We start from the raw sequence: 26094 nt of genomic DNA, 5'->3' as shown, positions 1-26094 counted from the left end.
ATATTAACTAAAATATTCATTTTTCTGTATCTTCCATATCTGTAACCAGAATGAGTTAGTTACTTGCCTTCCAAATTAATATCTCAGAGAAAGAATAAACAAATTGTGGTACATCATATGATGGAATATTATTAAAGTTTAAAAATAATAAGATCAAAGAATTTTTAATGATGTGGGAAGATGTGCATGGTTATGTTACATGAAGGAAGCATGGTCAAATTGTATACAAGCATAATGCCAATTGTATTTCTTAAACTACACAAAAGAAATACTCTTAACAACAGTTACTTCTGGAATGTATGAGTAATTTTGTTTTCTTCTTTGTAGTTTTCAAGATTTCTTTTGTTGCTCTTTTACAATAGGCAAATAACACCTTCAAAGTCAGAAAAATACTTCTTGAAGGAAAAAAAATTAGTACTTAGAGGCTCCACATACACTAACAAGTTGAATTTTAGGCTTGAACCACAAATAAAACAAGCATAAAACTAGCATAAAACAAGCATACTCCCAGCTGTTTCTCAAGCCAAGCAGGAATTAGAGCTCTTCTCTAATTTATACTAATAAAACACGTAAGAAGAACATACTTTTTAAAATGTCTATTTGGCAACAGGTTTTGGGAATGCCTTCATTTGAACGTGGCTGTGTCTGGTATTTTTTAAATGTACAGACCTTCAAAAAACATTCTGAAACCCTATTATTAAGGTAGAAATGCAAAGTTATTTCATTTTCCTACCAAATTACCTAAACTCTGAAATTGTCCTTGGTCTCCTACTGATGTCAAAAACAGTTGCTTTGTAAGCCTGATGCAAGATATTCTGGAATCTAAAGGATCCCAGAGTTAGAAAACATAATTGAGCATATTTAAAAGCTGTTCTAAAAGGGAGCATAGAAACATAAATTAAACTAGGATAGTGAACTGGGTTAAAAAGTTTTAATACTAACTGTTACAATTTTGTAACTTTTATTACAATTTCAAATTTACAAAACAGTTTTAATAACAGCACAAGGAAATTCCATATAATCTATATTCAAATTCATCATGTTTATATTCTGTCCCATATGCTTTACCACCTTTTCTCTCTCTATATATGTGCATGCATAGATACACAACTTTTTTTTCACAGTTGAGAATAATCTGGAAGCATCATGCTCCTCTATAATCTCTTACATAATCACAGTGCAATTATCAAAATCAGGAAAGTTAAAACTCCACAGTTTATATTCGAATTCCAACAACTGTCCCAATAATGTACTTTATACCCTTTTTTCCTTCTGTCCAGGCTCTAATCTAGAATCGTATGTTACATACAGTTATGTCTTTTTAGTCTCCTTTAATCTCAAACATTCCTCAGTCATTGCCTTTCTTGACCTGGATGTTTTTAAGAATATAGGTCACTTACTTTGTAGAATATCCCTCAATTTGGGTTTTGTTTGACGTTTTACCACAGTTAGACTCAGTTTATGCATTTTTGCCAAGAATATCGCAGAAAATGAAGTTGTATCCTTCTCAGTGTATCTTATTAGGAAGTACATGATGCCAATTGGTGATGTTAACTTTGATCATCTGGTCAAGGTGATCTGCCAGGTTTCTCCAATTTGAAGTTACTATTTTTCCCCTTTACTATTAATAAGTAATTTGGATATGTGAGACTATGTGTATATGTATAAAAGGCCATGAAAACAAAACATAAGGAAACAATCCATATATAAAACATACACAGGGGCAACTGGGTGGCTGAGTCAGTTAAGCATCTCTTGATTTCGGCTCAGGTCATGATCTCACAGTTAGTGAGTTCAAGCCCCGTGTTGAGCTCTGCACTGACAGTGCAGGGCCTGCTTGGGATTCTCTCTCCTCTCTCTCTCTCTCTCTCTCTCTGCCCCTCTCCCCGCTCATGCATTCTCTCTCTCTCCTCTTTCTCTCTCAAAATAAATAAACGTAAAAAAAAGACATATTCATCGCTCTAACAGGCCAATCTCAAAGCTCATTCTTCAGCATATAATATCCTGTAGATGTCTCAAATAATGCTGTCTTCAGGAGCTATGTAAGTGAAATTCATCTACACTGTGTTTAAGACAAACATGTATCAATTTCCACACCATTTATAGTATAATTTACAGTTAATTACCAAGATATCTGTACTCTGTTGTTGCTGGATATTGTGGTTTCCCAAAATTAGTTTCAACTGCTGCCAGAAGAATAAAGTCCATATTCTTGAAAGATACTTCAGTAATATTCTTTGTTTAAAAAATTAAACTATAAAGCCCTTAACCTCAGAATAAACCTCTGTTCACTTTTGTAACAAGGAATTCAGAATTCACTATGGGTGGCTTGGTAGACAAGCTTGAATTGCTTCAAGACAATTTACTTATCACTGATCAATCTAAAAGAATGTTAAGGAATTATACCTTATGAACCCACCAAAAATATTCCCAGAAAAATCACTATCAAATCTTTCACAATTCACAATTTTCTACAATTACTGTACCTAGTAATTTCAATTAATAATAAACAATAATTAAACAATCAATAAGACTCTCAGAATTACTCAGAAGGCCTAGTGATACAAGTTGAAATTAATTTTATTTATTTTTCACTTAATTTTTTCAATGTTTATTTTTAAGAGCACATGTGCGTGCAAGTAGGGAAGGGGCAGAGAGAGGGGGCAGAGGATCCAAAGTGGGCTCTGGGCTGACAGCAGATAACCTGATGCAGGGCTCAAACTCACGAACTGTGAGATCATGACCTGAGCCAAAGCTGGACACTTAACCAACTGAGCACTCTTCCTCTCTCTCTCACAGTAAATAAACTTAAAAAAAAAAATGAATACAATTCAGAGAACAGGAGAAAATATTTGTGAAACATAACTGATGATGGACTTGTATCCAGCATATAAAGGAACTCTTGTAACTCAATAAAAAGCAACACAATAAAAAGAAAAAAAAATGGGTATGAATAGACTTTTCCCCAAAGATATACAAATGGCAATCAGCACATGAAAAGATGTTCAGTACTAGTCATTAGGGAAATGCAGACCAAAACCATGAGATGTGATAGCACTTTATACCCACTAAGATGGCCATAATAAAAAATACAATATTAAGTAGTGCCAAAAAAGTGAAGAAACTGGAACCCTCATACATTGCTGGAAAGAATGCAAAATGGTGCAGCTGCTTGGAAAAGACTGGCAGTTTTTCCAAAACTTAACACAGAATTAACATGATTGAGCAATTCTACTCTAATGTATATACATCTAAGAGAAATGAAAACATATATTCACACAGAAACTTGTACACAAATGTACAGCATTATTATTCATAACAGCCAAAAAGTAGAAACCCAAATGTCCTCAACTGATGAACCGGATAAAGGAAATGTGGTATATCCCTCCATATTCCACACGGATATATATTGGAATATTAACCATAAAAAATGATGTTTTGATACATGCTACATGAACAAACCTTGAAAACATTATGCTAAAGGAAATAAGGCAGACGTGAAAGGGCAAATTTTGTATGACCACCTTTAAGAAATAACTAGAGGGATGCCTGGGTGGCTCAGTCAGTTGAGCGTCTGACCTCAGCTCAGGTCATGATCTTGCAGTTCGTGAGTTTGAGTCCTGCATTGGCCTTGCTGCCCTCAGCACATAGGCCACTTTGAATCTTCTGTCCCCCACCACGCCATCCCTTCCCTGCTCACACTCTCTCTCTCTCAAAAATAAATAAAACATTTTAAAAAAATAACTAGAACAGGTAAATTTACAGACAACAAAGTGGACCAGAGGTATCCAGGGACTGGGAGAAAAAGGAAATGGCTAGTTATTGTTTGATGGGTACAAAGTTTCTCTTTGGGGTGATGAACAAATTTTGTAATGGTTGTACAACTCTGGGAATGTAATTAATGCCACTGAATTGTACTTAAAAAATGGATAAAATGGCAAATTTAGTATATATATATATTTTTTACTAACTTCTTAAGAAGGAATGAACCCTGAAAACATCACATTAAGGAGCTAGACACCAGAGGCTATATATTGTACGAGTCCATATATATAAAATATCCAGTAAAGGCCAATCCATAGAGAAAGAAAGATTTGTAGATTAGCGACTGCTAGGTGTCTCAGTCCATTCGGGCTGCTATTACAAAATACTGTCGACAGGATGGCTTGTAAACAACAGAAATTCATTGCTCACAGTTCTGGAGGCTAGGAAGTTCAAGATCAGATCAAGTGCCACCAGACTTGGTTGAGAGCACTCTTTCTGGTTCACAGATGGCCATCTATTTTACTGTGTTCTCACATGGCAGAAGGTATAAGGGATTTCTCTGGGGTTTCTTTTATAAGAGCACTAATCCCATTCATAAGGGTTCTGCCCTCATAACCTAATCATGTCCCAAAGGCCCCATCTCCAAATACCATCACGTTGACAATTAGGTTTCAACACGTGAATTTTAAGAAGGCACAAATATTCAGTGTATAGCACTAAGGAAGCGATTGCTAATGGTATGGTGTTTCTTTTGGGGTGATGAAAATGTTAGGGAATTAGTGGCGGTGGCAGTACAATTCTGCAAATATAGTAAAAACACTGACTTGTACACTTTAAAAGGGTGAATTTCATGGTATGTGAATTATACTCAATAGGTTATTTTTTAAAAAAGAAAAGAAAGCAAATGTCACAAATAGACCAACGGAACACAACAGAAGTTGGAATAAAATCATACAACCTCTAAACTATGACAAAGGTGATATTGCAGTGCAATGAAGGAAACGATAAGTGTTCTGGGTTCACCAGATATCCATGTGGGGGGTGGGGGGAAACTAGCCTTGATTCCTATGTCACACAGACAAAATCAACTCCAAGCAAACTGAGGCTCTAAATGTGAAGTGTAGGGGCACCTGGGTGGCTCAGTCCATTAAGCATCCGACTTCGGCTTAGGTCATGATCTCATGGTTCGTGAGTTCGAGCCCCAAGTCAGGCTCTGTGCTGACAGCTCAGAGCCTGGAGTCTGCTTCAGATTCTGTCTCCATCTCTCTCTGCCTCTCCCCTACTCATGCACTCTCTCTCTTTCAAATATAAGTAAATATTAAAAAATTTTTTTAATGTGAAGTGTGTAAAATAAACAAATTTACAGGAGAAAGGTAACAGGAGAATATCTTCATGCCCATAACGTAGGCAAAGATTCCTTAAATAGGATACAAAACATACTAACAAAAAGGAAACTGGGGCACCTGGATTGGCTCAGTCATTAAGACTCTTGATTTTGACACAGGTCATTATCTCACGGTTTGCCAGATCAAGCCCCATGTCGGGCTCTGCACTGATAGTGCAGAGCCTGCTTGGGATTCTCTCTTTCTCTTTCTCTTTCTCTCTCTCTCTCTCTCTCTCTCTCTCTCTCTCTCTGCCTCTCCCCGGCTCGTGCTCTCTCAAAATAAATAAACTTAAAAAAATAATAATAAGGAAACGGAACATTTGTAATGTATTAAAATTAGAGCTATTCATCAAAAGACAGCCACAAGGGGGCGCCTGGGTAGCTCAGTCAATTGAGCGGCCAACTTTGGCCACGTCATGATCTCAATAGTTTTGGTTGGCTGCTGTCAGCACGGAGCCCGCTTCAGATCCTCTGTCCACCTCCGCCCCCCCACCCCCGGCTCCTCCCCCACTCTCATGCACTGTCTCTCCAATATTATACACCAATAAGAAAAAAGTCAACTGAGTAGAGAAATGAGCTCTCCCCACTCCCCAAAAAACGTGAATAGGCACTTCATAAAAGATATCAAATGGCCAATACATCTATGAAAAGTAGTTCAACTTCACTGAACATCAGGGAAATCAAAATTAATACCATGTAACAATCAAGGGAATGAGACTATGAGAAGACAAGCCATAGAATGAGAAAAAATATCTGCAGGAGACACATCTGGTAAAGGACTGTTATCCAGAACATAAAAAGATCTCTTAAAACTCAACAAGAAGAAAACAAACAATTTAAAAATCTGCCAATTAAAAATTAGGCAGATCATGTGAACAGGAGCCTCACCAAAGAAGATACACACTTGGCAAATAAACATAAAAAAGATATTCAACATCCCATTACCACTACACACCTATTAAAATGGACCAAATCCAGGGGCGCCTGGGTGGCTCAGTCGGTTGAGCATCCGACTTCGGCTCAGGTCATGATCTCACAGTTTGTGAGATCGAGCCCCGCATCAAGCTCTGTGCTGACCGCTTGCTCAGAGCCTGCTTCAGATTCTGTCTCTCCTTCTCTCTCTGCCCCTCCCCAGCTCACGCTTTGTCTCACTCTGTTTCTCAAAAATAAATCAATGTTAAAAAAAAAAAATTTTTTTTAAATAATAATAAAATAAATAAAATGGACCAAATCCAGAAAGCTGACAACACCAAATGCTGACAAAGATGTGGAGCAACAGGCGCTCTCACACGTTGCTGAAGGAATGCAAAATGGTAGCACTACAATGAAAGACAGTTTAGCAGCTTCTTACAGAGCTAAAGATAGGCTTACCACACAATCCAACAAGCACACTTCTAGCTATTCATCCAAATGGGCTTAAAACTTATACCTATACAAAACTTGCACAAAGATGTTTGTAGCAGCCTCACTCATAAATTGCCAAAACTTGGAAGCGACCAAGATGTGCTTCAGTAGGTGAGTGGATAAATAAACTGTGGCACATCTGGGGCGTCTGGGTGGCACAATCAGGCATCTGACTCTTGATTTCAGCTCAGGTCACGATCTCACGGTTTGTGAATTTGGGCCCCACACAGCACAGAGCCTGCTTGGGATTCTCTCTCCCCCTCTTTCTCTGCCCCCCTCCTGCTTGCCCACCCACTCTTTCTCTCTGTCTCTCTCCTCCTCTCAAAATAAATAAGTTAAAAAAAAAAACTTTAGAAATTTTTTTTTTTTTTAAATGAGAGAAAGAGAGCGAGCAAGCAGGGGAGGGTCAGAGAGAGACGGAGACACAGAATCTGAAGCAGGCTCGACTCTGAGCCGTCAGCACAGAGCCCAACACAGGGCTCAAATTCATAGGCTTCGAGATCATGACCTACACGTATAAGGGCAGGAGGTATACAGGAAATAACTGTACTTCCCTCTCAATTTTTCTGTAAACCTAAAACTGCTTAAAAAATAATTCTTAAAAAAAAGTTCTGGAAAAAAAAAAAGTATGCAGACAGAAATTCACATGTCAGGAATACCATAAAAAGAATTTATTCTTGCTTTGGATGGGATATCAGACCTCTTAGAACTTCAAAACTAGATCTAATATATGCAGGATTTTTATGCAGAGTCCCTACAATGCAAAGCCAAGTTTGGAAACCAATTATTCAGTCCAACCTCCCTAATTTTAAGGTGAAATCCATAAGGTTAAATGACTGCCCCGAATTATCTACCAAGATTGGTAAAGTCATGGCTAGATCTCCCACCTCTAATCCAACAATCTTTTTTATTATATTCAGATATTTCAGAAAACCTAGACTTGTTCTTAGTGAACATGCTGGGTCACAGATAATCAATGCTTGTTTTCTTCTCTTTTAAGCTATCTTTTCAAAATACTCATAAATCATCTATTTAATAACGTGTTCTAAAGGTATGTCAGGAATCAATATTAACAGCAGTTACAACATTTGCAAAATAGATACAAAAAGCAAATATCATGTACCCCTCTGATAAAAACAACAACAAAAACACTACCCACATATACTCTTGCCAATGGAATTTAACTTGTGTCTCATCAAGTCTCTAAATTCAGCTACCAATTTACAAGGCAAAAACTCTGTCATGAGTATCCAATCACAAAGAACTCTGCAGTTCAAGTGTCCCAAGTTCTTCAGAGTTTAAAGAAAAGATAGTCATAAAGAGGGAACCAGAGATTGAAAGAGATTTAAAAGCGATATCAATCTTTTTAAAGGAACAAGAAACGATTAAGAAACACAAGGGATTTTATTATTATAGAAAGCATAGTGGCTGGCTTCTTTTGAGAAGAGACTATAAGTGACTGAGATGAGACACAGGGACTACTGGCAAAGTTCTCCTTCTTGACATCAATGGTAATTACAAGAAAACATGCCTTATATTTATTTTGTGGTTTTTCTCTACGTGTTTTATTTTACAATAAAAATAGATTTTACAATAAAAATTTATTTTACAATAAAAATACAAAAAAATATTTTAAATAAAAATTTAACCTTTTATTTTACAATAAAAAGGTTAAAAATGAAAAAAAAAAATCTCAGGTCAATAAATAATCAGATTCCAGATACGGTATCTTTTGAGCAACAGAAAACATTTATCTACAAAAGGTTTTATCATTTTTAAAAATGTAGTCTATAGTTATTGATTAGGTCTACATATGATCTCTAGCAATTCCAAAAATATAATCTGAAGGCCTACTGTTTTTTAAAAACCACACTGAAGTAGCTTTATTTCCTTAAATTTGTCCTCTTCCTTTATTTGTCCTATAACATCAGCCATGAACTCCTAATTGGCCCAGATGACATAAGATTATGTTAAACCAGACAATAAATGTTCCCTTCTAGACTTAAAAACAAACGGGGCACCTAGGTGGCTCAGTCGGTTCAGCGTCCTATTTTGGCTCAGGCCATGATCTCACGGTTCCTGAGTTCGGGTCCCGCATCGGGCTCTGTGCTGACTGCTGACAACTCAGAGCCTGGAGCCTGCTTCCGATTCTGTGTCTCCCTCTCTCTCTGCCCCTCCCCCACAAGCACTCTGTCTCTCTCTGCCTCTCAAAAATAAAGAAAACTAATAAAAAAAATCAAAAAACAAACAAACAAAAGTTATGATTAATGGGTATCAATCATATTTGCTAAGGTGTAAGATTATTCTTCTACAAAAAAAGATTATTCTTCTACATTGCTTGATAAGGAAAAGGGGCAAAAGTGAAACCTTACGTAAGGTATCATAAACGTATCTGACTATGCATAGATACATTCCAAATGTACATTAAATCCTCTACAGGGTACCAAGAAATGAGATCAACAGACACCACAGTAGTAGTGTAGAGAGATAAGCTACAAAGAATGAGAAAGAAATTTTTAGAAAGGTATACTAAAGAATTATCCCCAATCTCTACAACTCAACTTAATGTAAAAGGAGAGACAAACTTTTGAGTGGATCACAGCCCCAGTGAAGAAGCTAAAGCGAAACATGCATAGTCACAAACACAAAATTCTGCATACAATTTTAGACTCTGTCCCTGTAATCCCTCCAGTAAGAATCTCTCTTGTAGGGGAACCTGGGTGGCTCAGTCAGTCAAGTGACTCTTGACTTCAGCTCAGGTCATGATCACCCAGTTCGTGAGTTTGAGCCCCAAGTCAGGCTCTGCGCTAATAGTGTGGAACCTGCTTGGGATTCTTTCCCCCTCTTCATGTACCCCTCCCCTGCCCCATTCTCTCTCTCTCTCTCTCAAAATAAATAAGTAAACTTTAAAAAAAAAAATCTTTCCTATAAATGCTCTAATGGAATCAAGGATTTTAGCTGACCTTCCAAAAAAACCTTCCATCTCCAACAAAATCATTCAAATTTAGAAACAGCGCAGACAACTTTGATGACTAATTCTAATATCCTACAACTAGATAGTTCTCCCAAACACAAGATTTACCTTTCCTGAAACAGATTCTCCATCATAGAAAAGATAGTGTTTTTCTACTTTGCCATCTTCAGTTTTCATCTCGGCCATTTTCCTGGTTTCCCCATCATTAAGGACAACATCGATCTCACAAATGGGTCCAAAAAAGCCTCCAAGAAAACTCTGAAATAAAAGGAAAATGCCCATAATTATGTGTTGTCAGACAGTACATTTTGTAATTCAAGTAAAATTACCTATGACCTACAGTTAAACAGACTGCAAATCTGTTGAGTACAACAAGGAAATAAGAACTTAAATTCCACATCAAAACTAAACAAATTTAGGAGCACCCGAGCTGGGTCAGACCGTGCAACTCTTGACCTCGGGGTTGTGAGCTTGGGCGCTACATTGGGTATAGAGATTACTTAAAAATAAAATCCTAAAAAAAAACAAAAAACCTAAACAAATTTAGTATAACAATGCACATACAACTAATATTGTACTGTACATTAAAATGTTAAGAGGACAAATTTATATGTTTTTTACCACAATTTCTTAAAAGACAAAAAGAAAACTAAAATTTAAACATGCTATAATTTCAATCATTGCCATAGGTAAATGCTATAAATAATTACTAACATATACCAGAAATCTAAAAAAATTTTTTTTTATTTATTGATTTGAGAGAGAGTGCACAGGGGAGGGACAGAGAGAATCCCAAGAAGGTTCCATGTTGTTAGTGTGGAGCCCAATGTGGGGTTCAAACCCACAAACTGTGAGATCATTACCTGGGCAAAAATCAAGGGACAGACACTCAACAAACAGACTGTACCACCTAGGCACCCCTAAAAATTAATTCTTAATATATGGTTTGAAAAGTCCCCTTTATTCGTGGATCTTTCATATAGCAGAACTCATAAAATCCAAATTATGCGTATAGATCCAAATGAATTATTACTATGTAATACTTACTATAAAATGCACTGCGATATGGGTCTGAACAGGATGCGTTACATTGTGTAAGCCCTTGGAATAAATAAAACTGGCTCTAGTAGAGGAGACTGACTAAATTTCTGTGAATTTTTCCAAAGAAAATGTATAAGCTGGGGTGTCTCGATTGCTCAGTCGGTTAAGCATCCGACTTCGGCTCAGGTTATGATCTCAGGGTTGTGGGATGAGCCCCGCATCAGGCTCTGTGTTGGGGACACAGCCTGCTTAAGATTCACTCTCTCCCCCTCTCCCTCTGCCCCTCTGACTCTAAAATATAAATAAATAATAAAATTTACATGAAGAACCATCTCCTATCCTGTCATCCTACATCCTTTCTTAGTCTGCCCTACACAACCATAGTAATCTCTCAAAAACATAAACCTGATCATATGCTGTTTAAAATCCTTCAACAGGCTGGTGAGAGTACAAATGGGAACAACTACTTTAGAAAACAGGTGGCATTATCTGGTAAAGCTAAAGATATACATACCCCATGACCCAGCAATTACACCCCTAGTTATCTACCCTGAAGAGAACTCTTACACATGAACCAGGAAATGTAAATGTAATGTAAATGTAAGAATGTTAACAACATCATTGTTCACAATAGCTCCAAATAGGAAACAATTCAAATATCCATCAACAAGAGAATGGGTACATAAATTTTAGTCTATTCATAAATAGGCAAAGGAATGAGACACAACTATACACACAGATGACTCACACACACACACATACCCACTAATACTGAAAGAGGTCAGACACAAAAAGAATACACATGCAATATTATTCCGTTTATTAAAAAGTCAAAAACATGTAACATACACTCTAGTATTAGAAATCAGGAAGTGGCTAGAAGAGAGCACAGAGGGAGCTTCTAGAGGGCTAGTTATGCTGTTGTGTTTTTAAATTTTTTTTTAATGTTTATTTATTCTTTGAGAGAGACAGCGCATGAGTGGGGAAGGGGCAGAGAGAGAGAGGGAGACACAGAATCTGAAGCAGGCTCCAGGCTCTGAGCTGTCAACAGAGCCTGGGGCCCAAACACACGGACCATGAGATCATGACCCGAGCTGAAGTGGGTCACTCAACCAACTGAACCACCCAGGCGCCCCCCTATGCTGTTTGTTTTTATCAGAGCACTTCCTACACAGGTTCATTCACTTTGTGAAGATACATCAAGCTGTATATTTGTGCACTCTTCTGTACTTCACTGTTACACACACACACACACACACACACACACACACACACACACACGTATTCCCTAACGTGGCCTACATGTAACTGGCTCTACCCATTACCTCCAACCACACCAGCCTCAAATTATCCAAGTTAATCAAATTTGCCAGTTTCTTTCTCATCCTAGACCAAGTATCCTTAACCTAACTAATTCATCCTCTGAGTCTCAGTCTGACTCATTTCCATAAAGAGGCCTTCCTTTCCTTCCTAATTGAAACTAGAGTCTCCAAATTTAGGCCTCACAACACCATGTAGTTTTTACTTCATCATTTATTATACTGTGTGCTTATTCAATACCTGAATCCCTAACTGAACCGTAAATTCCCTGACGACAAATACTTTATCCTTTGCTCATCACTAAAGACACAGTAGCTATGGGTAGTATGTGGAATTTAGTAGAAAGCATTAAAATATATATTGAATGTTAAATTAATATTGAATAAAACACATACTGTTCTGGGGACCCTGGGTGGCTCAGTCGGTTGAGTGCCCGACTTCGGCTCAGGTCATGGTCTCACAGTTTGAGTTCAAGCCCCACACTGGGCTCTGGGCTGACAGCGTGAAGCCTGCTTCAGACCCTCTATCTCCTTCTCTCTCTGTCCCTCCCTCTCTCTCTCTCTCTCTTCTCTCTCTCTCTCTCTGTCAAAAAAAACATTAAAGAAAACTTAAAAAAATTAAATATAAAAAAGTTAAAAACACATGCTGTCCTCATAATAAAAAATAGATACAAAAGAAAGGAGTTAAATCTGGAATATTTGATGAAACTAGCCCTCCCCCCAAAAGTTAGCATCGGTGCAGTAGATAAGTCTAGAGCAAGGAACTTGCATCAAATCTCAATTCTGTCCTTAGGTAGCAGAGTAACAGCAAGCAAGCTAATGATCCTCTTAAAACTCAGTAGGTCACAGGATGATACCATGATCAAAGAAGACAGTGTTTTCCTAAATTCTGAGCCTGCTGGGTTTTATTAATCCTATATTAACAAAAAGATTGTGATTTCAGGGATGCCTGGGTGGCTCAGTCGGTTAAACGTCTGACTCTTGGTTTCCACTCAGGTCCTGATCTCACGGTCTGTGGGTTTGAGCCCCGCATCCAGCTCAACACTGATTGTGCAGAGCCTGCTTGGAATTCTCCTTCTCCCCTCTCTCTCTGCCTTCATCCGAGTTGTGCTCTCTCTCTCTCAAAATAAATAAACTTAAAAAAAAATGGGCAAGTTTAAAAATAAATATATCGTAATTTCAAGAAATCAACTCAAAAAATTGCCAGATTTGTATTTTTGACATACTACAAAAACACAAGCAGCATGTTTTCCTTTCAGCAATGTTTTAATCTTTCCTGGCAACATTACAAATAACAAAGTCAATTTTAACCAGAAAACTAATTTTAATCAGAAAATGATTCTGAACTTAGAATGAAAAACATCAGTGATAGGTCATGTGCACTGTCCCTTCCTAGTTAGCTTTCACACTCCCAAGTTTTAAATTCAAAACTTGCTCAAGATGGTTTATGTTCTCCTAAGGGCTACAGATATGACAATGTACAGCAGCTCAAAATCAGGCTGCTGATATTTACTAATTATCAACTATGTGCAAACTACTGAGCAGCCAAGGTGGCAGGGAAGGGTGGGAAGGTGGGAACTGCTATGGGAGGAGCAATTATGAAAGGGTAGAAGACAACAACCTCATTTAAGATATAAAATAGAAGCAGGAAAATAAAATTCAATTTTTTCATTCCCCTTTAATACTTCCCAGAGCTGCTTCCAGGAAAAATGAGATTCGAAAACTACAAAAATTCTTTTACAAATAAAAGCAAATATTATGGTAACTTTTCCCACATATGGATACTTAACGCACAGAGAACTTAGGATTTGAAAGCTGACACTAAAAGATCAAAATCAAAATTGCCACTAATTAAAGTGGTGTAAAAGAGGGGCACCTTGGTGGCTCAGTCAGGCTAGGCGACCAACTCTTCATTTCAGCTCAGGTCATGATCTTGCAGTTCAGGAGATCGAGCCCACATGGGGGTTCTACACTGACAGCACAGAGCCTGCTTGGGATTCTCTCTCTCCCTCTCTCTTGCCTCTCTCCCGCTCACACTTGCTAGTCTTATAAAACTTCACAATTAACTAATAACATAATTATATAGTTAAATAGTCTTATTTTGACATGATAGGTAAAAATCAAAAATTCCTACGCATTAAAAATATGTGAAAGCTATGTTATCCTTTATTACTTTCTGTATGCCTGTAGTATTTCACAACTAAAACTTTAAAAAGTAGGCTTACTTTTCAACATAAATTGTCAAAACACTAAGATGGGGACAGATTAGATTTTTTTTAAAAGCCCAGTTATAATACATACAGAAGCATAATAGATTAATAAACTGTAACATTTTAACAAGATTAAGTTAACAAACACCATGAGAATTCAGCACCAGGTTAACATCCAGTTTTTCACGTTAGGACACATCAAAAACAAACTAGTCTTATCAAAGGCCTCCAGAAAACTGTCAAGGTCTTACAATTAACAAGTAGACAACGGAGAGAAAAAGACATCTGAGGTAAAAGTTTGGCTTTTCTCTTTTCCTTCTTTTTGTTTTTTGTTGCTTATGTATTTTTGAGAGAGAGAGCAAGCAAGTGGAAAGGAGGGCAGAGAGAAAGAGAGGGAGAGACACAATCCGATGCAGGCCCTAGGCTGTCAATACAGAGCCCAACAAGGGGGGCTTAAACCCATGAACCTTGAGATCATGACCCCAGCCAAAGTCAGATGCTTAAGCGACCAGACCGACAGAGCCACCCAGGCGCCCCTTTGTTCTCCTTCTAAAAGGAGTTGAAAGAAAAAAGATTTGTCTACCCAAAGTCTTGCTTTTGAAGTTTTTACTACAAGATATGCATCTTCCGTCATTTCAAACAAAAGTCATAAAATTAAAATCTTTTTTAATTATTCACTTCAAATTTTAATAATTTTCCTGTTATGTAAAGAAATCAAAATACATAATTGACAGGATGGTGAAGACTAGGAGGTAGAAAGTGAGTGAAAATTGTAAAGAAGGTTAGTATACATTAACATAGGCTTTTGCTGAAATTACAGAAGACATGTATTAAACTGAAAGATTACTCATATCTTCAAGTGAGCATTTAAAATATGAGATTTTCAGGAGCAATATTAGACAATAATATACAAGTCAAAACTCTTAGGTAGCCTTTAAATAGCTAACCTGCAATATCTATGACTATTAAAAGATTACAGCATTGTTTTTACAGTTTTCTAATTGTGGCCTAACCTTCCTATCACCTTTAGGTTAACTTAAGATTTTCCATATAATTCATAAACCCATACTGGGCATTACCACCCAGCAAAATTACATGTGAATATGTTAAAAGCCAACAAACTCTTTAGCCCTCACTGAAGAAATTTCACTACCTCCAGTGGATGTAAAGAAATGCAACTCAAGGTGAGTGGATAGGGAGGCTCTCAAAATTTACACAAGCAATGAAACAGCAAATTTTCTTGCATAGGTTACATTTATGTCCATTTGTGTTATAAAGCTTTACAATTCAGTTTATGTTTGATGAGTAACTTGAAAATAAATTGCTCTTAAACTATTCAAAAGCTTATTAAAAGTAATAATTTTAAAAATAAGCAATAAATAGGAGGGCCTTTTAGGTCTTCTTGGCAAATTATATTCAATTAAAAAAGACTTCCCTAACTCCCTCACTAGGCAAGGTCTCCTTTTTAGATTTATCACAACTGTAATTTCCACGTTAAATAAATAATTTGTACAAACAGATCAAACAGATGTTTACCTCCCTCTAGACTGTAAGCTACAAGAGAGCAAGGCCTGTTTCAGTCTTGCTCGTGGCCCCTGGCCAACCTAAGTAATTATTTGTTGCATGAAAAAAAGGGCCCCCAGTTTAAGAATGAATAGGTCTGTCTTTTACTTTTCTGATTTTAATTAAATCAACACGATTTCTGAGTTTAAGATGTATTTATTCAAAACAATTTATTTTTAATTTTTTTTAAATAAACCTAGCTTCTGCTTCAGCCAAAACTCTCAGTTTACTCAACCAGGGAGCTTTGGTAAAGCTAACAGTATCAAGAGAGCACACAGTAGGCACTCAACGTACACTTGTTAAAATCAAACGAATACCACAAAGTGAGCCAAATGAGATCCAATCTAGAGACGGCCAACGCACACAAAGTTAAACGCCTTGTGCTTCCCACGAACCGGTTGGAGTACTCCGATTTCCCTCCCTTCTCTGTTCCCTAGGCCATTTCAACATCCCGAAGCGTTAAGTTTCTAGAAAATGGCTTGGGGAAGGAAATGAGAGCCAAAGCTTAAACTAGCGGGCACAAAACCAGTGTCTGAATTAAAATCATCCCACTTCAACGTCCTTTCCTTTTTTTCTCCCATTCTACAAGTGTCAAAATCAAGGCTGAACTGGGGTCAGGATACGGCAGAATGTCACCACAAAGAGATTAAAACAACAACAACAACCCGGAGTTTATCAAGCTCGTGACACTGAAAGAGAGTGACCCAGTACCCCCCCCCCACCAGCCCGGAACTGGGGGACTCCCGGGTCACTCCACCTGAAGGGAAGCTAGGCTGTCCGGAAGGAGCGGAGGGACTAGCTACCTTGGAAGGGGAGGCGGCGCTGAGCCCCCGCAGAGGCGGGGTCCGAGTACCCAGCCAGGGCCCCCACAGCCGGTCGAGGAAGGCGGGCAGAGGCTCCGACATGGCCAGGAGAGCGCGCAGCCGCCCGCAGGTGCTCGGGCCTCTGCGAGACCGGGAAAAGGCGGCCCCGCCCGCCCTTCCCCGCTCCCGGGGTGGCTAGACAGGCCTAACCCGGTTCCCCGCCCTGCTCGCCGCCCCCCTCCTGCCGCTCCCCTCCGCCCCACCCGGGATACCCGGCCCGCCGTTGGCGGGCCCGCCGCGCGCTGTAGGGCCAGGACTGGAGGCGAGCGCGCGGGCCGCCGCGCACTCACCATTGTCAGCGCCGCCGCCGCGTCCCCCCCACTTTACTCCGCTTCCCTCAGGAGAACTCCCAGCCCAGATTCCCTCCGCCCCAGCGCCCGTCACGTGACCTGGAGCCGCTGGCCGCACGTGACCCCTCCCTTCCTTTCCTCCTCTCCCCCTGCTCAGGTCCCCTCCCGGCCTCTTGCCCCGCCCCACTGGCCACCCAGGCCCTCGAGGACTGGCAGTTTGGAGGCGGGGCCTCGTGCTCCACCCTACGGCTGAGGAGGCGGGGCCACTGAGATGACGTAAAGTGGGAGGGGCCTGGGCGGACGCAGGCACCACAGGCCCTCCTCTCCCTCCCTTCCGTCACGTGAGGGGCGGTCGGCTGACGGGCTTTGCCACGCCCAGTTCCTCTTCCCTGTGGAAGTTTGAGTAACTGGAAAAGGACGGGGGGGGTGGTTTATCTCCCTGGGTGGGTTACTAGGGCCCCTCCGAGGTGAAGGGGCGCTGTTACCCGAGGCCCTGCTTCCCTAGGCCTCGCAGGGTACGTGCTCTCTTCATCCAGGGATTATGCATTTTTCCATCTTTCTGGAACTCTGCCCAGCTCCCGCTCCTTCTGAGAGGTTCTGGGTTTTGAGAAACTTGTTAGCTTTGTAGCCTCTGAAGAGCCGACCAATAGAAAAAACGTGAGGGTGCTACATCCGTTGCTTTGTAAAGTACGCGGATAGCTTGCGATCTAGCCCCGCCTCCCCCAGGCCCTGCAGCCCAGCCAGTGCGTGAGGTGGGGGAAGCCTTCCTAAAACAGGTGATGCTACTAGCCACTACTCTGGTTTTAACCGCATCCTGACGCTGTGGTGTAGCCTAGAGGCCCTCCAGTTGAATGGGAGGCTGTTATAGTTTTTAAAAGCAGTGTTGAACCACCACGGTGTATTCTGTACCTGACCAAAGCAGGAAAAGAATGATAATCTGAACGCGCCATCGTTATCCCATCGTAAAACAAAATCCAGTTGGTGCCGCAGGGCCATAAAGCAAGCACAAAATTAGAGTATGGTCTCTAGCCACAAAAAAATTCAACTAGAAATATCAAAAAGATAGTCAGAAAATCCACAAACATATGGAAACTAAGCAACATAATTCTAAGCCTCTATGTCAAAGAAGACGTTAGTGGAAACTTAAAAATAGTTTGAACTAAAAGAAAATGAACATACAACATAGCAGAATTTATGGTACGAAGTATATACAGGGAGGTCTGTAGCTTTAAATGTATATATTTGAAAAGAAGAGTTTAAAAATCAGCAATGTAAGTTCACATCTGGAAGTAAAAGCATATGAACATGTGGAGGGGAGCAGGGGGTATATGAGAGCTATACTTTGCACTCTACTTTTCTGTGAACTTAAAGCTTATCTAAAATTAAATATATATATAGTAAGTCCTCACAGGGATGGTTAAATTATCTTCAATAAGGATGCCACGACAACTCAATGAGGAAAGGACAGTCTCTTCAACAAATGGTGTTGGGAAAACTGGATTTCCACTTACAAGAGTAAAGTTGGACCCTTATTTTACACCGTATAGAGAAATTCACTCAAAATGGACTTAAGACTTAAAACTATAAAGCTGGTAGGAGAAAACATAGGGGAAGATCTTTGGACTTGGCAATGATTTCTTGAATATGACACCAAAAGCAACAGAAATGACAGGCATAGGACTGGCAACAAAAGCAAAGATAGACAAATGACTGTATCAAACTTAAAAGCTTTTATGCATCAAAGGACACAACAGAGTGGAAGGGAAACCTATGGAATGGGAGAAAATAGTTGCAAATCATATATCTGATAAGATATTAAGACTATATAAATTACTCCTACAGCTAAACATAGTATTAGACTATAGGAAGAATACTATAACTCAATAACAAAAAATCAAATAACGCGATTAAACAATGGGCAAAAGACTTGAGCAAATATTTCTCCAAAGACGATATACAAATGCCCAATAAGCATATGAAAAGTTGCTCAACAGCACTAATCAGAGAAATGCAAATTAAAACTACAAGATAGCATCTCACAGCCATGAGGGCAGCTACTTTTTTTTTTAAGTTTATTTATTTTGAGAGAGAAAGAGAGAGAGAGGGAGAGTGTGTGTGCACTGGAGGGGCAGAGAGAGAGAGAATCCCAAGCAGGCTTCACACTGTCAGTATGGAACCCACTTCAGGGCTTGAGCTCACAGTGAGATCATGACCTGAGCTGAAACCAAGAGTCAGCCCTTAACCGACTGAGCCACCAAGGCACCCCAGGGTGGCTACTATTTTTTTTTAATGTTTTTATTTATTTTTGAGACAAAGCATGAGCAGGGGAGGGGCAGAGAGAGAGGGAGACACAGAATCCAAAGCAGGCTCCCGGTCTGAGCTGTCAGCAGAGAGCCCGACGAGGGGCTCAAACTCACGGACTGTAAGATCATGGCCTGAGCTGAAGTCAGACGCTTAACCAACTGAGCCACCCAGGTGCCCCAAGGGTGGCTACCATTAAAAATAATAATAACAAGTATGGGTGAGGATGTGGAGAAATTGGAACTTTGTGCACTGCTGGTGGAATTACAAAATGTCAAGGCCCCTTATGGAAAACAGCATGGAGGTTCTTTAAAAAATTGAGAATAGAACTGTCATGATCTGGCGATCCCACTCCTGTCTATGTATCCAAAAGAACTGAAAGTAGGGTCTCAAAGAGGTATTTGCACATACATGTTCATAGCACATATGAGCACTCATATTCATTTATAATAGCCAAGAGGTAGAAGCAACCCAGATGCTCACAGACAGATAAATGGAATATTAATCAGTCTTGAAAAGGAAGGAAATCCTATCACACCCCACAACATAGAGGAAACTTGAGGACACTATGCTAAGTGAAATAGGCCGTACACAAAAAGATAAATACAGGATGATTCCACTTATATGAAGTATCTAGTCAAATCCATAGACACAAAAAGTTCCCAGAAGCTGAGGGAAGGGGGAAAGAGGAGTTACTGTTTAATGAATATAGAGTTTCAGATTTGCCAGATGAGAATGTTCTGGAGATCTGTTTCACAATGTGAATATACTTAACATTACCACACTGTACACTTAAAAATGGTTAAGTTGGTAAATTTTGTGTGTTTTTTTACCACAACAAAAAAATTAAACTCTGAGAGTAGAAGGAAGGAAAACAAAGATAAGAACGGATCAATGGAATAGATATAGGCAAGCAGTAGAGAAGATCAAGAAACCCAATAGTTGGTTCTTTGAAAAGACTAATGAAGTTGATAAGCAATACTGATCAAGAAAATAAGAGAAAACACAAATTAACAATATTTGGAATGGAAAAGAAGGCATCGCTTCAGATCCTACAGACATCAAAAGGATAACAGGGAAATATGTGAACAACTTTTATGCCAATAAGTTTGACAACTTAGGGGAATGGACATGTTCCATTAAAACAACTTTCTGAAACGAACATAAGAGGAAATACAAAATCTGAACAGTCTTACATCACTGAAATTGAACACAAAATTTAATATCTTCCCACCCTAAAATTCATCTAGGCTGCAGACTTCACTGGTGAGTTCTATAAAACTGTAACAAAGAAACAATACCAAGCTTTCTACACAAACTTTTTAAGAGAATACAGGAGGAGAGAATGCCTCCCAACTCCTTTTCTGAGGCCAGCGTAACCCTGATATCAAAATCCAACAAGGACATTACAGGAAAGAAAACTGCACATCAACATCCTTCATAACCTTAGCTGCAGAAAATCCTAAACCAAGTTTATAAAGTAGAAATTTCTGTAAAAACCATGATCTGTGGGTTAGCCCTACACTGTGGTTAAATGTGTTCCTTTGTGTGCCTCTAAAATTCCTATTTAGTGGAGTGGGACAACATCTTTGTACATGTTTTAAAGTTTGTCTCTGTTATGGTTGATGCTCAAATCAGCATTAAAATATAGGTAAAGGGGTGCCTGGGTGGCTCACTCGGTTAAGCATCTGACCCTTGGTTTCAGCTCAGGTCAAGATCTCACAGTTTGTGGGATTAAGGCCCCTGTGGGGCTCTGCCCTGACAGCAAGGAGCCTGCTTGGGATTCTTCCCTTCTCTCTCGGCCTCGCCCCTCTGCCACACTCTTTTCCAAAATAAATAAGTAAACTTTAATAAAATATAGATAATAATGAAACAAAAACAAATGAAACTTTAAGGCTGCAAAGAAAGTAAAGCTAAATCTAAGAAGAGGGAATGTGTTCTATGTTTTCCCCTTCTAGATAGTTTTGTTGTTGTTGTTGTTGTTGTTTTTTAAATAGGAATCTCCATCAAATAACTATTTCCTGAAGCCAGATATTTGGATTCTGGGATGCAGACATTTGTTCATTAAACATATAGTTATTGAGTGCTTACTAAATGACAGGTGTTGTTTTAGGCTGTGGAGATAGAACCAATTAGAAAGTAATAATAATAATAATGAATGATAATAATAAGCTTCTTGTCCCCAAGCACTTATGTTCTAGTGTAGAAAGTGGTCAATAAACAAGTAATTAAATATAATATTTTTAATTAGAAGAAAGCACTAAAAAGAAATAAACAAGGTGACATGAGTGGAAAAGAGCTATTTTTAAATTTTTCTTTTATTAACGTTTATTATTTTTTGAGAGACAGAGACACAGCATGAGCTGGGGAGGGGACAGAGAGAGAGGTGGAGTCACAGATTCCACAGCAGGCTCCAGGCTCCAAGCTGTCAGCACAGAGCCCAACGAGGGGCTCGAACTCACTAACCACGAGATCATGACCTGAGCTGAAGTCAGCTGTTTAACCGACTGAGCCACCCAGGCGCCTCAGAAAAGAGCTATTTTTAGATAGGGTGGTAGGAAACTGACCTTTAAACTGAAATATGAAAGGAGGAGTCACCTCCCTTTAAATAGTTTCTCTTCCTTACCAGTTTAGGGAAGGAACCAAAAGTTACAACTTCATCCCATACCTCTGACCGACTGCAGTACCTAAAACCCAGTAAACCCACAGTAAATATTTTGACTTAATTTTTAATTAGATCTCTAAGTGGAGATCAACTAGTCCTGACTCTTATTAGGATCAAGACTATACAAATGGTGAGGGTAGAAGAGCTGATGACCTGACCTACAGTACAGTTCTTTTTAACCCTACCAGACTACCCACTTGACATTAATAAATACTAGGGGTGCCTGGGTGGCTCAGTTGGTTAAGCGTCCGACTTTGGCTCAGGTCATGATCTCATAGTCCGTGGGTTCGAGCCACATGTCAGGCTCTGCTGACAAGCTCAGAGCCTGAAGACTGCTTTGGATTCTGTGTCCCCCCCTTCCTCTCCCCCTCCCTCATTCGTGCACTGTCTCTCTCTCTCTCTCTCTCAAAAAAAGTAAACATTAAAAAATTATTTTAAATAATAATAATAAAGAGCATAGTCAAAGCCCGTTTAATAAGTCAGATAGAACCTGGATGGAGTCCAATGATTTCTAAATTTCCAAAAGTTATTTTAAAGCTGTATTAGGTATTAGTATATTACTCATAACTGTATTGATGCTGATACTGTCATTTGAACTGTGAGAAGAAAATCATAACAACAATGCCAAATCTTCATGAAATGACATTACTAATGAAAAAAGAAGATGATTTTTTTTTTTTATATATATACTTAGAAGATATGCCTGTTTTCTTGACTGCTATTCTGGTTCCCACCCACTCTTGTCTGGGGGCCTAAATATCAACACATTAAGGAGAATAAATGAAAGAAAAGTAGCAGCAGTGAAGAAACACTGAAGCCAAGTATGAATAAGAGCTGGCAAAGAGGGTCATGCCAAAGGCCAATTTGTGCTAATGACTTGTTCTGCTGATCAAAACCCAATAGCTATGTTATTGTAATAAATACAAGGAGCAGTGGAGCTGTTGAGCAAGTTATCTATCTACCTACCTACCTACCTACCTACCTATCTACTTATTTGGCAAGCCAGAATGTTAAAGCTGCATTGTAAGAAGTACAGTGTTTTTCCAGGCAAGGACTGTGACATCTGTAAATTTGCCCTTTGCAAATAAAAGAGGTGGGGAAAATAGGACTAACTTATGAGCATTTACTTTCATAAACAGAAGGACCAGGTTTAGGAAAAAAGTATTAGGTGAGGGGCGCCTGGGTGGCTCAGTCGGTTAAGCGGCCGACTTCGGCTCAGGTCATGATCTCGCGGTCCGTGGGTTCCAGCCCCGCATCGGGCTCTGTGCTGACAGCTCAGAGCCTGGAGCCTGTTTCAGATTCTGTGTCTCCCTCTCTCTGACCCTCCCCCGTTCATGCTCTGTCTCTCTCTGTCTCAAAAATAAATAAACGTTAAAAAAAAAAAAAAAGTATTAGGTGAGAAGATAGTTTGAGTCTTTATCTACCTACCAGCAACCTCTTAAGAGAAAAATAGCCATTTGTTGAAATTCATGAAAACTAAAAAGTCATATTAATACCTGTGACAGTGTAAAGGAGCAGCTATTTGCAGAGTTGAGAGCCAAAGCTAAATAAAGGGAATCGAGAACAAATACATGAGGGGCACCTGAGTGGCTCAGTCAGTTGAGCATCCAAGTCTTGATTTCAGCTCAGGTTATGATCCCAGGGTCATGGGATCAAGCCCCGTGTCAGGCTCTGTGTTGAGCGTGGAACCTGCTCAAGATTCTCTCTTTGTCACTCTCTCCTCCAGTCCCTCTCCCTTGCTCTCTCTCTCTCTCTCTGTCAAATAAGTAAAAAGAAAAAGGAAAAAAAAGAATAAATATACCAAAAGAATGAAAACCTTAAAATCGAATTTACAGTATGCTGAGTATAAAAACACTTTTTTTCTCAACTTAGAATATAGATATGTATTCTAAATAGATAAAGAATATATATAAATATATATAAATATATTTTAAAATATAAAAATATATAATATATAAAATATGTAATATATGATATATATGAAAATATATATATAAACATATATAATCTATAGATGATATCTATCTATCTAGATAGATATCTAGTAGATAGATATCATCTATAGATAATATATCTATCTACATATAATATAGATATATTATATAGATAATATCTATCTATATATATAGATATATATAGATAAATATATAAATATATTTATAGGATATATATGTAGTAGAAAATATAGAGAGAATATATAAATAGAATATATTTATTCTCTTTAACTTTAGCTGGTACAGTTGTAATCACAGTAAATACTCTTTTTTTCCCCCTTTTCAAGTCACCATTGTAAATAGCAATTGTTTCTTTCAAAAATACATAGTTCTTTTCTTAAATGTACTCAATGTTTTATCTCAGTGTCCCCCTTTTTTAAATTGAGATATAATTTACATACAATGAAATATGCAAGTCTTAAGTATACCATTTGATCAGTTTTGACAAATGCAAGCATTTGTTTAACCTACACCTCTATCAAGATATGAATGCTGCCATCAACCCCAGAAAACCTTATATTGTCTCAACCAACCCCGTCTCCAAGAAGCAAATGCTATTTTGATTTTTTTCAATATTGGTTAGCTTTGAGTGTTCTGTAATGTCACAGTAATGGAACCATACAATAAGTACTCTTTTGTGTCTCATTTCATTTGCTGAGCATAATCATTTTGAAATTCATCCATGTTATTCTATGTTATCAGCAGTTCGTCCGTTTTTATTGCTTAGTAGTATTCCATTGTATGAATAGATTACGGAATATTTTTCCTTTCTTCCCGTTAATGAACATCTGTTTTTTGAAAGCGCAATTAGCATTCATATACAAGCCCTTTTGTGAACATACCTAAAATGGAATTTCCGGGTAGCACAGGTATATATTTATTAAGAAACTACCGCACCCTTTCCCAAAACCGTTGTGCCATTTTACTCTCCCATCAGCAGTATTTAAAAGTTTAACATCTTTACATCTTTGCCAACATTTTGTGCTGTCAATGTTTTCAATATTAGCCATTATGGATGTGTAGTTATCTCACTGTAGTTTTTTTTAATCATTTAGTTTTGAAAGAGAGAGAACACGAGTGGGGGAGGCACACACACACAGAGAGAGAGAGAGAGAGAGAGAGAGAGGGACACACAGAATCAGAAGCAGGTTCTAGGCTGTGAACTGTCAGCACAGAGCCCAACACGGGGCTTGAACTCATGAGCTGTGAGATCACGGCCTGAACCGAAGTTGGATGCTTAACCGACTGAGCCACCCAAGCGACCCTCACTGTAGTTTTAATTTGCATTTTCCTGAAGATTAATGTCAAGCACATTTTCATGTGCTTGTGGGCCATATGTATACCTCCTTTTGTGAAGTGTTTGTTAAGACTTTGCCAATCTTTGGGGCACCTGGGTGACTCGGTTGGTTAAGCAGTGGATTTTGGCTCAGGTCATGATCTCACACTTCATGATTTCGAGCCCCACTTCGGGCTTTGTGCTGACAGCTCAGAGACTGGAGCCTGCTTTGGATTCTGTGTCTCCCCTCCATGTCGCCCCTCCCCTGCTTATGGTCTGTCTGTCTTTCTCTCTTTCTTTCTCAAAAATAAATAAACATTAAAAAATAAAATAAAAGGTAAAAAATCCTCTTTCCAAAAAAAAAAAAAAGACTTTGCCAATTTTTTATTAGGATGTTTATCTTATTATTGAGTTCTAGTTTATTAAATATTTTGGATACATTTCCTGTATCAGATATATTAATTGAAAATATTTTCTCTAAGTCTATAGCTTGCCTATTTACTTTCTAAATGTTTTTGGATGACCTGAGAATTTTGGCTTTTAAATTGAGGTATGTGATCCATCTCAAATTAAAGTTTGCAAATAACATGAGGTGGGATTTGAGGGCTTACTTATGTCCACATGGTTCCAGCACCATTTATTGAACATAATTTTCTTTACCTCATCAAATTGCTTTGGTGCCTTGTCAAAAATTTATTGACTATATAATTATAGATCTATTTCTTAAGTTTTTATTCTATTTCATTGATCTGTTTGTCCACCTTTATGCAATACCACATTGTCTGGATTACTATAGCTTTATAGTAAGTTTTGATGTAAGGAAGTGTAATTACTTGGAACTTAGTTCTTTTTCTAGAATGTTTTGGTTAAATTTTTTGTATTTCCACACAAATTTTTGAATTGTTCATCTACTTCCACCAAAACAACAACAACAACAACAACAGCAAAAACAACAGCAAAAACCTGCTGTGATTTTTATTGAGATTGGTAGCTCAGTTTGGGGGAAATTGACATCTTAACAATATCAAGCTTTCCAATCCGTGAA

General features: G+C 38.6%; 1 protein-coding gene across 2 annotated transcripts in view; it reads right to left on the bottom strand.

Annotated features, from left to right (window-relative positions):
• VPS26A (VPS26, retromer complex component A) overlaps positions 1-16917 on the bottom strand; it is a 31213-nt gene extending 14296 nt beyond the window's left edge. The window contains exons 1-2 of one of the 2 annotated variants that reach the window (XM_042908167.1): positions 16814-16917; positions 9636-9785 (exon numbers count right to left, since the gene is read on the bottom strand). In XM_042908167.1, the coding sequence (XP_042764101.1) occupies positions 9636-9785; positions 16814-16816 (153 nt within the window). In that variant the 5' untranslated portion in view covers positions 16817-16917. Of the gene's footprint in view, positions 1-9635; positions 9786-16463; positions 16688-16813 lie in introns of those variants that run through there. The other variant, XM_042908166.1, reaches the window with a different exon arrangement.
• Between the last annotated feature and the right edge of the window lie 9177 nt (positions 16918-26094).

Source organism: Panthera leo, chromosome D2 (genome assembly GCF_018350215.1).
Source record: "Panthera leo isolate Ple1 chromosome D2, P.leo_Ple1_pat1.1, whole genome shotgun sequence".
Taxonomy (NCBI): Eukaryota; Metazoa; Chordata; class Mammalia; order Carnivora; family Felidae; genus Panthera; species Panthera leo.
Note: the sequence above shows the minus strand (reverse complement) of the source record. Positions and strands in the feature narration are given on the sequence as shown.